The 16,454-nt window shown below is 39.0% G+C and overlaps 1 protein-coding gene across 3 annotated transcripts in view; it reads left to right on the top strand.

Annotated features, from left to right (window-relative positions):
- The window catches only part of eIF5B (eukaryotic translation initiation factor 5B), a 501,408-nt gene that overhangs the window by 320,200 nt on the left and 164,754 nt on the right, over positions 1-16,454 (top strand). For all 3 annotated transcript variants that reach the window (XM_067136000.2, XM_068225162.1, XM_067136001.2), the window contains exons 18-19: positions 2,513-2,589; positions 14,896-15,103. In XM_067136000.2, coding sequence (XP_066992101.2) covers positions 2,513-2,589; positions 14,896-15,103 — 285 coding nt within the window. The remainder of the gene's footprint in view (positions 1-2,512; positions 2,590-14,895; positions 15,104-16,454) is intronic.

Genomic DNA, 16,454 nt, shown 5'->3' with positions numbered 1-16,454 from the left:
TAGTTGTGACCAACACATATTTCAAGAACAGGATAACACATCCGGCTACATATACCAGTGGAGGTCATGCTGCCCAGATTACTGGATGGTTCGACAACAAGATCTGAAGATAATAAAGGTTACCTAAGTGATCCCATATAACAGCATTTGCGCCCCCTCCCCCCCCCCCCCCCTCAACACCGCTTGCTTATTCTGGATATTTGGAAAACTGTCAGACGTCCTAAGACTCCTAAAACTGGACCTGGGTGTATCGAGTAGCGGAAAATGAATGTCCACAAGAATGAAATGAAGACCTTTAACCAGCTTCTTAGTGAAGCCTGACCAGTCAGTTAAGGACATGTGGGAAGATGCTGCAAAACAGATACATCAGGCAGCAGCAGTAACTATGGGAAAAACAAAACTCGGGCAAAAATACGTTGATAAACAGACTTGGCGGTGGGATGATGAAGTCAAGGATGATTAAGGAGAAAAAGGTAGCCTTTAAGGCTTGGTGGAAGACACGCCTGGATACTGACCTTCAGAGATATAAAGTGCTGAAATGAGCAGTGAAAAGAGCAGTGGCTGCTGCAAAAGATCATTGTTATCAGGATCTGTACGGCCACCGTGACACACCAGTGGGGGGAAATGACGTTTATCGACTTGTGAAGTCCCGCTACTGTGCAACCCAGCCATTGGATACGTCCTGCATATCAAGGGAGCTGACAATAAATTACTACGAGACCAACAAGCTATCGTTCAACGATGGTCAGACTATTTTGCAGATATCAGCAACAAAGAATTTGAACGTCCACCGATTGCAATCACTGATCCCGTCTATGGACCCATGCCTTTGATTATGGCAGCGTAATTAATGATTGCCATAAAGAAGATGAAGAATGGAAAAGCAACTGGTCCAGATGACATACCAGCAGAAATATGGAAAATTCTTGGCAAGCCCACTGCAGAATTCCTTGCCACACTCTTCAACCAGATCATCATTGAGAACAAACTTCCCCGTGCATGGACAACTAGAGACAGTCCCAATCTGGAAGGGTAAAGGAGACGTGAGCGACTGCGAAACATACCGCCCTTTTCGACTCCTCTGCCATACACTGAAGTTATTTGAACGAGTACTGGACAACAGGCTCAGAAACATTGCCACAGTAACATCCAACCAGTGTGGATTTGTTAAGGGCTGCAGCACCATCGATGCCATCCATGCCACACGTCTATTGATGGGAAAATATAGGGAGAGGCAGAAGAGTGTACAAATGTCATTTCTAAACATGGAAAAAGCATTTGACCGAGTCCCACATGATCTCATATGGTGAGCCTTTCGTAGTCGTGAAGTCCTGGAAGCCTATGTAAGCTAGCTACAACTTACGTATCACAATACTACTAGTGTGGTCCAGGGTCCAGCTGGAATCTCCCCATCTTTTGATATCACCTTGGGTGTACATCAGGGCTCAGCTCTATCACCATTATTATTTATGCTCTGCTTGGATACAGCAACAGCTGACATACAGACATTGCATCCCTGGACCCTTCTTTATGTGGATGATGGTACTTGCCCAATAAACACGCCTTGGACTCCCAACACCAGACACAAACTTGGAGCTACAAATTAGCTGAGAATGGTCTGCGTCTCAACACCCAGAAAACCGAATACCTAGAATGTGGCCCCCAAACTAGCGGGACCGTAAGGATCAATAATCAGGACTTGCAGAAAACCACGCATTTTAAATACCTAGGGTCAGTTCTCACTTTGAACTGTGATGCCACTTTTGGTACCCGAGCATGGGTAAATGCAGCTTCTGCTTGGCTCAAGTGGAGACAAGTCACCGGAGTCCTCTGCGATAAAAAGATGCCTCACCATCTAAAGGCAAAAATGTACAAGACCATGGTATGCCCAGCAGCTATTTACGAGGCAGAATGTCGTCCAGTGACAAAAATGCATGAGCAGACTCTTCATACAGTTGAAATGAAGATGTTTCGATGGACTCTTGGACTGGCTCAGATGTGACCACATAAGAAATAAAGATGTTTGACAAAGGTTTAGTGTCGCTCCAGTTGTGGAGCAAGTGAGGGAAGCGCGTCTCCGCTGGTACGGTCACATTATCGGAAGGCTCAATTGCTAAAACAGCTCTCCAAGTTAATCCGGGAGGAATAAGACCACGTGGAAGGCCTTTAAAGCGGTGGACTAACAATATCAAGGCCGACATGCACGATATTGGTTTAAAACTGAAAATTTCAGCAATAGGGCGAAATGGAGGAGATATAGCAAAACAGTGGACCCCCATAGTTTGGGATAAACGCTAGATGAGAGAGAGAGAGAGAGTGTGTTTTTAATAGCCTATCAGAGGTTGAAAAGAAACAGCCCTTGTATATCTTATATGATAATACCAGCTATGAGCAGTTGCCAACATTCTTCTAGAGATTCATAATGAAGAAAGACTAGGTCACTTTTTTTCTTCTGTAACTTCATTTTTACAGTGGTAATAAAGAGTTCAATGTTCCATTCTTTTTGTTTCAGTACGCCAACATTCGTATTGGGCCTGTCGTGAAGAAGGATGTCATGAAAGCTTCAACCATGCTGGAGCATGACAGCCAGTAAGTCTTTCCCTCTCCTGTTCATCATAAATACAAGTCTAGACGTATTTAGAAAGATAGGAAGGGACTTGGATAGGAACACATAATTGGATAAACACAATGACAGGTCAGCACCAGGAAGAGAAGACAAGGACAAACATGAAAACACAAAAGGACAATCTCCACATCTTCATACCTACCATCCTCAAATAAATCGGCTCTCTTCTCATCAGCCGTAGATCTTCTACATCTGTTTCTTCATAGACCCCCTGTGGGTGGGGGACAGAAACCGTTGGCTGTTTGATCTTATACACGAGCAACGGGTTTTGGTTTGTACAGAATCAGAGGTAAACTATGGCACATAAGAAACCTCAGCATTGAAGTGTAAGGCAAATTGTGCGAGAAAATATACAAAAACCTTTTATGGCCTCAAGGGGTGAGGGATGCATTTAATTGCATTTAATACATTTCTCTAGAACGAGCCTCCGTGGCTCAGACGGTAGCGCGTCGGCCTCTCACCGCTGGATACCGTGGTTCAAATCCCGGTCACTCCATGTGAGATTTGTGCTGGACAAAGCGGAGGCGGGACAGGTTTTTCTCCAGGTACTCCGGTTTTCCCTGTCATCTTTCATTCCAGCAACACTCTCCATTCTCATTTCATAGCATCTATCATTCATTAATAAATCACTTTGGGAGTGGCGACCCCATCGTACTAATAGCCTATATCTGCTTCATTCATTACATCCCTGACCCGGTCAATGACTGGAAAACAGGTTGTAGGTTTTCATTTTCACATTTCTCTAGACAATAAAGGCTAGAAAACAGATGCAACAAATAAATACTGTAGATGACTTCACTACAGAATTGAGCTGCCAGTGGTTCACATAGTGAGACTACATGAGGCTTGTACCAGAGCAATACAGAAGAAGGAAAATTAAGGAAGGCAACAAAACGATGGCTGTTCACACCATTGTGCTTTCTCCCTACAAATGTATTTATGAAAAAGAAAATGTTGCGTAGTTATTTTAATAACCCACGAACAAAAAAGGCTCATCCTTTTTATCTATCTTTCATAATACATTACAAAGTACAGTACAATATCCCTTAATCATGAGGAATTATGGGTGTCTCAGAGGGGGTGTGTTCACTCCTTGTTGGTCCATTAGAACAGTTCTGTTTCGTTAACGTCGATTGAGCTATAGGCATAAGGAAGACATTTCTGTAATTAGAGAGATTTGAAAGTTAATAATAAACCTGTCTATACTTTATTTAATTTAAAAGAAAAATCTGATTGGTATCTCTTATATTCTAGACCTTTGGAAGAGTTCATTTTGTCTGTGTTCTTCCTACAGAAAAGCAACTTTACATTTCTCAGTCAAATTTTAAATGATTACGAATTGATTGAAGGTGAAGTTTGTGGGAAGCTTAAAGCCATTACTGGTATATTATATCATCACAGTTAGTGCCTCACTGGATCTGTGGTAGGGTGTCCGACTCATAATTCCAATTTAAAGTTAAAAACTTCATGTTTGTTCCGTATTGAATGGAGAAATAAGATGATGTACAATATTATAGGGAAGGATCCACCTTTCAATACTCCGTAGTAAGTTGAACTAAAAAGTAGTTACAACCTGTTTATTGGGACCGGTTTCAACACATTTCAAGTGTCATCAGCCAATTAGCGAAGATCTTAAAACAACTAATATATTGAACACAAGCAAAAAATTAACATTGTATCATATCGTAGCAATTCAGTTAATGTTCAAAACACAATAATCACAGTCAAGAGAGTAAACAGAACATCACTATCTTGCGCCGAAAACAAATATAGTTGAAGTTCATAAGCAGATCAAGTACTATATGCACTTATGTAAAGTCGTTGCTAGGCAGGTCTTGTAGGCATTTGTTTCTCCGGCCGAAGAGTAAAAGGTGACGTGAATGAAGTCTTAGGAAAACAGTGTAGGATTTAATTTCGTCAAATTCAAAGTGGATATAAAGGTTTTAAAATAATTTAAAACGTTAAAAAAGAATAAAGCCAAATAAAAATATATTAAAAAATAGGAAGAAATAATGAAAGAAATACGAGGTTCAACTCGAAACAACTTGCCGTAGTAATTGATAAAGAAATGATAAATAGAGAAAGGGGGTGGGGAACGTTTATTAGAGGGTGGTGGTGGTGGTGGTGGTGGTGGTGTTGGTGGTTATTGTTATTAGAGGAAATACAATTGGGCAACAATCCTTTATATAACACTAATTCGAGGAAAAAAGAGGAAGATAACCGACACTTCGAAAAATGAAGATATCGGTTAAAGGAAGACAAGGGCCACGAAGGGCGTGAAAATGAAAGACTCCCTAGCCCTCGCAAACCTAATAGCATCGGGGTCGGAAAAGAACAAGAGTTGACCAAGGGAGGTAGGACAGGATAGATGAAAGTGAGGAGCCTGGCACAAGTAAGTGGAAGCAATGCCAGGACTCAGCTAAGGGCCCCGTGGTCGCCAACCCACGCTCCGAAGTTCAGAGCCCCTGGGGGATGGAGGGTGGGAAGGAAAGAAAAATGGAAGGGATCCGATACTTCGAAAAATGAAGATATCAGCCAAAGGAAGACAAGGGCCACGAAGGGCGTGAAAATGAAAGACTCCCTAGCCCTCGGAAACCTAAAAGCGTCGGGGTCGGAAAGGAACAAGAGTTGACCAAGGGAGGTCGGACAGGATAGATGAAAGTGAGGAGCCTGGCACAAGTAAGTGGAAGCAATGCCAGGACTCAGCTAAGGGCCCCGTGGTCGCCAACCCACGCTCCGAAGTTCAGAGCGCCTGGGGGATGGAGGGTGGGAAGGAAAGAAAAATGGAAGGGATCCGATACTTCGAAAAATGAAGATATCAGCCAAAGGAAGACAAGGGCCACGAAGGGCGTGAAAATGAAAGACTCCCTAGCCCTCTGAAACCTAATAGCGTTGGGGGCGGGAAAGGAACAAGAGTTGACCAAGGGAGGTCGGACAGGATAGATGAAAGTGAGGAGCCTGGCACAAGTAAGTGGAAGCAATGCCAGGACTCAGCTAATACCATAAAACAAGACTCTTTTCACCCACAGTCACATAAACGTGCTTCATACAACAGTATGGTTAACCGCGCCTTCAAAATTCCGCTATCAAAGGAAAACTTAAATATAAAGAACTAAACATCATCCGCTCTATTGCCAAATTTAACGGTTATAATTCTTATTTTATTGAACAAATCATTAACAAATTTAGACACCGCCCTAACACAACACTCTTAAAAGATATTCCCAAACCAGCTGCTTACACCACATTCACATTCAATACAAATACCTATAGTATAGTTAATGTCTTCAAAAAACACAATACCATGATTTCTTTTCGAACTAATAATAGAAACCTTGAATTATTACATAAGTGCATACTTGATCTGCTTATGAACTTCAACTATATTTGTTTTCGGCGCAAGATAGTGATGTTCTGTTTACTCTCTTGACTGTGATTATTGTGTTTTGAACATTAACTGAATTGCTACGATATGATACAATGTTAATTTTTTGCCTGTGTTCAATATATTAGTTGTTTTAAGATCTTCGCTAATTGGCTGATGATGACACTTGAAATGTGTTGAAACCGGTCCCAATAAACAGGTTGTAACTACTTTTTAGTTTAACTTACAACGGAGTATTGAAAGGTGGATCCTTCCCTATAATATTGTACATCTTCTCATAATTCCAAGTTTAGCATGTTCGCGGTAATCGGTTTTTGAAGAGTGGTCAGCAATCTTGGGCCTTCAAGTCATTCTTGGGATGCTGTCTAGATGGCACCACTTCAGAAGGTCTGTGACTCAGTTGCTGAGACCATATTATTATTAGTATTGTTATTCTTTCTTTGTTATGCCCAACTAAGGAGCGTGATTGAACTTATTTAGCTGATGCCGTTGCCTTTTTCTTCTCCCAGAATCTCTTCATATTCTCGCTGTGGCTTTTCTTGTGATCTTCTAACCAGGTTTTGTTGGTGGTAGTCCTTGGATGATGTTTAAAGTGGTGATTGTTGTCTAATTTTCTGAACTTAGATCTGTCTAACACAGTGTCATCTGTGATGCCTATTTCCTGAAGATCTTTTTGAATGTCGAGCAGCCAGCTGTTTTGTACTTTCATTGATAGGGCAAGGTTCAGAATTCTTTTGGTCAATCACTGATTACTCATTCTGAGAATATGTCCATAAAATTTCAAACGTCTTTTTCTAATTGTGCTGAGATTTTCTCAGAGTGTTGGTAGAGGTCATGCGATTTCCTTATCATCCAGATTCCCCCCTGAGCAGACTGGTCCAAAAATTGTCCTTAACATTTTTTCTTTCTTGCTTTTCTACGTCTTTAATCAATGATCTTCTCCCATTGATCAGTGTTTCAGATGCATATAGTGCTTCAGGCTTGATTACAATGTTGTTGTTGTTGTTATTATTATTATTATTATTATTATTATTATTAATATTATTATTATTATCAGAAGCTAATTACGTTTATTACCATACATTTAAAGGTAATTTTACTATGTTATGGTGTCCCGAAAATCTGAAAAGCCAGCCTGAACTCGCCAAAAAGTTCATTCCGAACTGCTTTGCCAGTCTTTCTGTGGCAGCTGGAATTTCAGTTCCTCTGACTGCCAGTCCACTCAAACATTGTGTAAAACCACTTATACACAACGTCACTAGCGGCTTTCTCATTTGGTTCACTTCTGCATTACATTTTAACACAAAAGTTTTGCAATGAATGCAAATTTATACCAGCCACAAATTAAGAATGTTTCAATTTACCATATCTTCATGTGCCGTCTTGACGATGTCCAACAGCTTTTCAGCATGATTTTAACAGACACTACAGAAACATTTGATTTTATTTACGTTGGTCGATGTGGAAACACCATCTAGCAGTTCTGCATCAGCTGGTGGTTATTTACAGTGGCATCCAATGGCTTGCATACTGCTAACACCACTCAAATTGATTTGGTGATTGATGATCTGAGTACAGAATCAACATTTACCAGTTCCCGTTTTGCAATTGAAATTATAATGATTAGCAGTGATGGAACTAACAGTTCTATGAATATTAATGCAAGAAAGAGTCTGGATGATGAGCATACTCCAGACGCTAAGAATTTAGAGCCTAATTTTTTCAAATTTTACACATAGTTCATCCCAAATTTTAATGTCAGTTGTGTGTTTGTACATTTGTTTTTATGTCAATTGTGTGTTTGTAAATTAGTTTAGTTATTAGATGTATTACATTAAGGCTGAAGATGGCCAGCCAAGGCCGAAACTAGTCCCTAGTTTAGTAAAGTAATTCAATAATATTGCATATTATATATTGAAAAGGTGGAGGACCATTATGACATTAATTTAATAATTACAGTATTACAAAAGTTAATAGTTCACTATTTTCTTCCTAATGTCGGAGACTGTTTTGTAATTTTATACTATGCACAGTAATATTAGTCATGGGTAGATCCTCTTTGAGTTTTTCTATTACTTCTGAATTTTTGTGAATTGAAAGACCCTTCTGAGTGTTTCTGTCCAGAAAAGGGCTTACTCATAGAAGTCAAAATACAAGGGCAAGTAAATAAGTATCTGCAATCAATTTTTATAATCCATTACAAAAAGAGTACACACTTTTTATTGATATCGATTTTCAACATAGTCACCCTGCTTTTCAATGCACATGGTCCACCATTTCACAAGCTTTCTGATACCCTCTGTAAAAAGGTTTTTGGCTGTGCAGCAAGCCATGTATGCACTGCTTCCTTCACCTGTTGATTGTAGCTGAATCGACAGCCTCTTAGAGCATTTTTCAGTAGACAAAACAGATTGTAATCCGACGGGGCGAGATTGGGACTGTATGCAGGATGCTCCAATGCCTCGAAACGCAGCATCTGAAAAGCTTGGGCAGCACTATGTGGACGCACATTGTTATGCAACAAAAGAACTCCTTCCGACAATCGACCTCGGCGTTTGTTGTGAATTGCAGGTTTCAGCTTGTTTACCAGCAAATCACCGTAACATTCACTGTTTACTGTTTCCCCCTTTTCCTGGTAATGTTGCAGGATTGACCCTTCAGAGTCCCAAAACACTATGAGGATCACTTTTCCTGCAAAATGTTGACTCTTGAATTTCTTTTTGACTGGGGATCCAGGATGCTTCCATTCCGTGCTCTGACGTTTGCTCTCTGGATCGAAGTGGTGAACCCATGTTTCATCTCCGGTAATGATCCGTTTCAGAAATGTTTCACCTTCATTAGCATGATGGTCCAGTAGGTGCTGACAGTGCTCCTCATTGAGTTGTTTTGAAATCCATCTCAAACAGACTTTGTGAAAGTTAAGCTTGTTATGCATGATTTCATATGCAGAACCATGGCTAATGTGCATATGGTTTTCCACGTCATCAACAGTCACTCTTCTGTTATTCAGGACCATATCACGCACATGTTCAATATTGGCATCAGTTATGGCTGCAGGTGGACGCCCGGATTTTTCCTTATCCTTCACGCTCGTGCGACCCCTTTCGAACTGTTCAGTCCACTGGTAAACACTCCACTGTGGCATAACATTGTCCCTGTATTGTGCTGAAAGTCTTCTATGAATTTCTGCTCCTGGTACACTCTCAGACCACAAAAAACAGATTACAGAACGCTGTTCTTCCCTGGTGCAAACAGAGAGTGGCGCGGCCATTGTTACGTCGCAACAGTGCAAGCTGTACTGATCTGATAACGCTGAAACCTACCACAGACGTAGACAACGGTGCCATCTAGCGGTTGGTGAGCACACAATGCCATAGAGACAACCTAAAGACAACTAGAGTAAGATTGCAGATGCTTATTGACTTGCCTACGTAAGTACATTAATAGATAATGATAGCACGTAAAAATCTAATAAGATATGATACCGGTACTGTACAGTACTAAGAACAGTTTGCGTTTAATAAAACAGCTTAATAGAGTCTGAGCACAGCGTGTATCTGCAACATTCTGAACTGTCATGGAACTATGACTGTTCACGTCCAGCCACATTAAAAATCAAATCAAATCAAATCAATCAAAATCTCTTTATTTGCAAATGAGGTGTCTACCTCGGTGGCAAATGGTACACTAAAATACATTATTGTCAAGCACTAAATATTAAATTAACAAGAGAAGAAAATTTTTCCTATAATACAATATTATACAATTTACGCTAACAATGTTTTCTATTAAACACACAGCTCATCCTTAATAAATTTATATTGTTTACAAAATTCTACTTATAATATATCCTGTCCTACTTACAAATATAGTCAACTGATATACAGTATGTGGAATTACTTCAAATGATACTATACAACTGGTATAACATTAATATTTACATTGCATTTATTTATTTACTTTTTTTTTTTTACCCGTTCTGGATCCTAAGTAGCATAACGACCTGCTGCGTCTTAACCAGAGCCCCTTTTGCCACCACTTTTCAGAGTTCCTGAAGGGCCTTCACAGCTACCGTAGCGGTCCCAGGGCCCTCGAAGTCCCCACTGTACTTCACCCCTACAGGCAGTCCCCTACTTTGGCTGTCCAAACTCCTTAGACCAGGGGATGGAATTAATTTATTCACACACATTTTTAAAATTTACAATAACCTGCACTGGTCGAATGCCCTCTAACCTTTCATTTATTTTCTCTGTTGCTGTTTATTCTCTTCTTGAATATCTGTACAGATTTTGGAAAAGGATCAAACACTACCCCTGGTAAACTGTTCCACTCCTTCACACCCTTCCCAATGAATGAAAATTTACCCCAATCGCTTCTGCTAAAATTCCTTCTAATTTTATATTTGTGGTCAGTCCTGCCGATATAATTATTTTCCAACTGAAGCCTCTCACGGATATCTCCCCATGCTTCTTCTCCTGTATAGGCTCTATATAATCCTGTAAGTCTAGTTTTCTCCCTTCTCTTACTTAAAGTTTCCCACCCAAGTTCCTTTAACATTTCTGATACACTACTCTTTCTCCTGAAATCCCCTGTTACAAATCTTGCTGCTTTCCTCTGCACACTATCTATTTCTTTTATTAGGTATTCTTGGTGAGGATCCCAAACACTGTTTGCATATTCCAATAATGGACGAACCATACTCAAGTAACTTTTTTCTTTTAATTCTTTGTTGCATCCTTTAAGTAGCCTCATTATGACATGTAATGATCTGTATGCTTTCCCAACAATGTCATCAATATGACCCTTCCAGTGCAAATTACTTTCAAATCTCACACCTAAGTATTTGCACTTGCCATCTTTTGGGATAACTACCTCATCCAAAGTATATTCAAATTCAGTTTTAAAGCTCCTGTTTGTAAAAGTTGTAACAGTTGATTTGCCTCCATTAACCTTCATATTATTTTCTTCAACCCATTGTTGGATACTTTCAAGGTCCCTTTGTAATTCAGAACAATCCTCAATGTTGTTTATTTCTCTATAAACAATTATGTCATCTGCATACAATCTTATTTTTGATGTTATATTGTTCCCTAAATCATTTGCGTATATTAAGAAAAGTAACGGACCGATTATACTACCCTGTGCAATTCCCTTCCAAACTTTCTCTTCCTGAGATACATTATTTCCTACTTTGACTTTCTGAACCCTTGAATTTAAAAATGCTTTTATCCAACGTGTAACCCTTACGTCCAATCCTATTCCCTCCAATTTCTTTAATAATATTCCATGTTCCACTCTATCAAAGGCTTTGGAAAGATCTATGGCTATGCAATCTAACTGACCTCCTGAATCCAACTGATCTGATATGTCCTGCTGAAATCCCACCAGTTGTGCCTCACAAGAAAATTTCTTTCTAAATCCATACTGGCTCCTCATGAACCAATTTTTATCATCACATATCCCTCTGATGTACTTCGATATTAAACTCTCCAGAATTTTACAAACTATACTGGTCAGGCTGATTGGTCTGTAGTTCTCTGGTTTCCTTTTATCACCCTTTCCTTTATAAATTGGTATTATTATAGATTCCTTCCATTCCTTTGGTATTACACTATTATTTATGACATAGTCAAAGAGAAATTTTAAATAAGGCACTATGTACCACCCCATTGTCTTTAATACCTCCCCAGTAATTTGATCACTCCCTGCTGCTTTTCCTTGCTGAAGCAGTTGGATTTCTCTGAAAATATCTTCGTTTGTGAATGAGAAGCTTCTTGTTTCCCTCTGTCTCTCTCCCTCTCTATCTTCTGTTTCGGTTTCCAACTCTTGACAATCATCTACTGAATCTCTAAATTCCCTACTAAATAGGTTTGCTTTCTCAGTATCTGTTAAATAGTGTTCACCCCCTTCTCCCACCATTGTAGGAATTTGGATTCCTTTTCCTTTTTGATTCCTGATATATGAATACAGCTTTTTCCATTTCCCTTTGTGGTCATTACCCTCTTGAAGTATGCCATTCATATAATTCTCTTTTGCTTCCTTTTTCACTCTATTCAGTTCCCTCATTAGCTGTTTTCTAGTTTCTCTACTCTCCCTACCCTCTTTGATTTTCCTGTTTACTATTCTACATTTTCTTTTTAATTTTCTTATTTCCCTTGTATAATAAACAGGGTCTGAGGTCATTTTACCCTTCTTAACAGGTACAAATCTCTTCTCTCCTTCCCAAATAATTCCTTTAAATTTAGCCCAAAGTGTATCCACGTTACTCCCTTCACTTATCCAACAACTGAATTGTGAGTTAAGGTAAATCCCAAATTCATCAACTTTAGTTTTTCTGTACAATTTCTTGTCTTGTGTAACCCTCTTATTAAGCCTTTTTGGTACGAGTCCTACATCCATTATTACAGCCTTATGGTCTCCTATTCCTTCAATTACCTCAGTTTTATCAACATTTTCCCATGGTTTAACCAAGAATACATCTAGTAAGTTATTGAGACGAGTCGGTTCTTGTACTACTTGTGTAAATCCTCCCTCCCAAATTAACTTATTTGCCAGTTTCTGTTCATGGGCTTCACTTGCAGCTCCTTTCCATTCAACTTCAGGCAAATTTAGATCTCCCCCAATTATTACCATATCATTATTATTGTTTTTACAAGTATAATCTATTATTTTTTCAAAGATTTCCATGTCTCTTGCCTCTCTTCCAGGCCTGTATGTTCCTATAATTCCCACCTCCTTCATATTATCACAAACTAATTTTATCCCTAATATTTCATCCCTTTCATCGGTAAACCATTCATGTGAACAGTAAGTTTCCTTCACCAGAATAAACACCCCCCCTCCCTTTTTATCTCCTCGGTCTCTACGATAGACTGTGTACCCTTCTGGAAATACTTCTCTATTACCCACCCCTTCTTTCAACCACGATTCCACTCCTATCACCACATCAGTCTCATAAGATTCCATCAATGTACCGAATTTTAATTGTTTATTTACTACACTTTGACAGTTTACCAAGAGCAATCTCAGACCCCCTTCCTCCCTAAAACTTGACTGTTGCAATTGGGTAACTTGAAATTCCTTACTATCCTGAGTTTCTTTTTCTAGTTGACTGAGCCAGCTTAAAGTATAACTGGCTCTTTCTACTAGTTTTCCTGGTCAGTATTATAACTCAAGGGAGTTGCCTGTTTTACAGTACATATCTTAAGATTAATAAAATCTAGAACAATATTTCCTATCTTTCGTTTACCTGAATTGTTTAGATGGAGGCAATGTTTTGTATAACAGTATCTCTCAAAGCTGCTGCATTCAATAACCTGAGTATTCCGAAAATGTTTACAAATTTTAACAATATCTGTATTGACCTTGTCCACTTCAATGTTCACACAGGAATCTCTACTCAAATCATGCCTGTGGGGCACGTTCACTACAAAAACGTTAGTGTGGGTCAGCTTCCCTAGTGTATGTTTAAGTTGTGATCTTACATTCTTGGCGTCGTCGCGAGCTACGTCGTTCGTCCCACCGATGATAAGCACTGCATCGCCGCTCCCGAAGTTCCTAGTTGCTGCTTCTACGTTTTCCACAACCCTGCTGATAGAAGCTCCTGGATATATTTCTCCGGTTGCTGCTATATTCTCGTCGTTAATCACTCCCGCAATTCCCCTTCCTTGGCTATCACCAAACACAGCTACCTTCGCTGATTTAGGCCTAACTGGGTCTTGAATCTGAATTCTAGGCCTAAATTTCAAACTCGGCACGGCAACGGATCGCGATGATTTGGTTTCACGCGCGCGATCACTTTCTTCCAGGATTAAATTATTTAGGGCAGAAAACCTATTTCTAATGTTTATTTCCGGAAATTCAGTTGTAGATTTCTTCTTAGCCGGCCATCCACGAACTACTTGACACCACGTGCTCGAGTTTGTTACTTGTACCGGTATATCACTCGAAGAATGGTCAGTCCCAAATTCTAGCGATCGCAGTATTTCTTTTAATTCTTGATTTTCAACTTTAAGAGTCTCATTGTCCTTTTTTAGAATGTTTATAATTTCTAATGCACTTTTATATTCCTCATCGACTGTTTTCGGTGCTTCTTCAACGCCGTCCCCAACAACAACATTCCGAACACACTGCTCACAAATCCAGTCAACATTTTCATTAGCTTTTACGTCTCTAGGGCAATTTCCGCACTTATAATGCCACCATCGATCACATGAATCACACAACATTCCATTTTTCACTAATTTTCGACATTTTCCGCACTTTTCGTCACATTTTACGGTTAATTTACTCGGAGAATAAAATACTACGTCGTCATTACCGGGCGCCATTTTGGAAAAAAAAAAAAAAAAAAAAAAAAAAAAAAACCTTGCATTCTGCATTTTCACGAAGTTCCTTTTCTTCGGTTTGGATTAAGTGAAGTCTGGCTTACCAGGGTCTGGATTAATGAGGTTTTACTGTATTATTATTGCTTCTTGTAATAGAACAGTGTACGGGACCAAGTTTAATCAAAGTATTCTCCTTTTAAAGTTGCATTCTGTACGTTTTAAAAAGGGAAATGAAGAATGCTGCCATCAATAGCAGATTGTGTTATTCGATGAGGCATCTGACCTGTCATTGACGACGACGACAACAACAACAAGGTTGATTCTTAATAAAAATAATGTGGTGGAGAAATGTTTTAACAACACAGAAATTAGAAAATCCATTAAAATGTTGGAATTTATTAGGAAGTTGAAGACTCAGTTAGTGGGAGATGGATTGGACACTGACCCTTTTAGAAAGAAAGTCTCTTGTCACTTTTACAAAATAGTTAAAATTCAATTTTTAGTGAAATAACGTAGTGTGTATTAATTTTAGCTCAATCTTTTTTTTCTTCTCACAGGTATGCAACGATCTTGGCCTTCGACGTGAAGGTAGAGCGTGATGCGCAGGAGCTTGCCGACACTCTCGGAGTAAAGATATTCCAAGCGGACATCATCTATCACTTGTTTGACAAGTTCATGGCCTACAGAGAAGAACTGAAACAGAGAAAGAGGGAAGAGTTCAAGCACATAGCTGTCTTCCCGTGTAAACTCAAAGTCTTGCCTCAGGTATGTTGTTGTGAAACTCAATACTGCTTTGTACAGGCGAAAGAAAATCATTGCACTTTTGTGGGTCAAAATATAGCATTTTTAATTAAATTTTTTCATAGAATATAGCCGAGGTGGTAAAGGGGCACGCAGTTTGCTGGGAAGAAAATGCGTTTGATTCCCGTTCAGGAAGTCAAAAGAGTTTATGAAATGAGATTTCCTCTTCTGGAACGGCACATGACCTGAGGTTCACTCAGCCTATGCCAAAATTGGTATTAGATTAATTCATGAGGGGTAAAGGCGGCCAGGCATAGAGCTAACCACTCTTTCCCGCTTAGTTCCGAGATTATTGTAGACAAATTAGATAATCCACCTAATCAATACAATAAAATTAGTACTTCAATTTATTTTAATCTTGGTACTAGTTTTGGCCTGTTGATATTAGGCCATCATCAGCTATAAGATCTTAAAACACTTAAAAAACTAAATTGCCATACATATAACAAAAATAGATAGCATAATACGTGAAAATAGTTGTGATCTAATATTCAGTTAATATAAATCACTGTCTTGAAAATCTATCAATAATTTGTTGAACACTTGTATAAAATTAAAAGCAATTGGTGAAAATTAAGACAAAATAGACTGATGTTAAATTAGATCCTAGTTGATTTTCAAATGTTGTGTAATTCCTCAAGACGGTGAGTGTGTATACAGGGGTATGAGTGAGAGTATAAATGGCTTGGTCTTCTTACTCTAATATCTATTGAATAAATCGAGATGATAATTATTATTCTAAGATGACAGTGTTTGGAGTGTAAATATGTAAATTTAAAATTGTCTACATATATGTAAATATTCAGTAGAGTTTATATGCACATGCATGTGGGGATAGAGCCACTTCCATGTATGTGCGGCTTGCCCTTTCTCTATCTACCACCCCTGAATTGTACATGTACAATTTAAGGAAAGTAGTAATAATCGGTTTTCATTATATGTATGGCCAATTATGTGTTTTTTGAGAGTGTTTTAAGGTCTTGTGGAACATGAAAATTATAAACTTTGATACAGTAGTTTCGAGGTTATGGATAGTAGAAGTCTTTACCTCCCACTCCTCCAAGGGCTTTCAAGACCTGTACGGAGATGGCTTTGTTTTTATAGAATGTACTTCCACTTTAATCTAGTAGGAAAAAAATTCTCCACCACCTTAAAAGGTATGTTTTTTTAAATGGCCATGTATGTCATAAACAACATGTTCTGGGTTCAAATTAAAATTCAGGAAACTCAGTCGTCAAAAATTACCAGTGTTTCTCCCAGAGTGCGGCATGGGCTCATCAGTTGGATACCACACCTTTTCTAAGACACTGGCCGG

This window comes from Anabrus simplex, chromosome 1 (assembly GCF_040414725.1).
Source record: "Anabrus simplex isolate iqAnaSimp1 chromosome 1, ASM4041472v1, whole genome shotgun sequence".
In the NCBI taxonomy this organism is placed as follows: Eukaryota; Metazoa; Arthropoda; class Insecta; order Orthoptera; family Tettigoniidae; genus Anabrus; species Anabrus simplex.
Note: the sequence above shows the minus strand (reverse complement) of the source record. Positions and strands in the feature narration are given on the sequence as shown.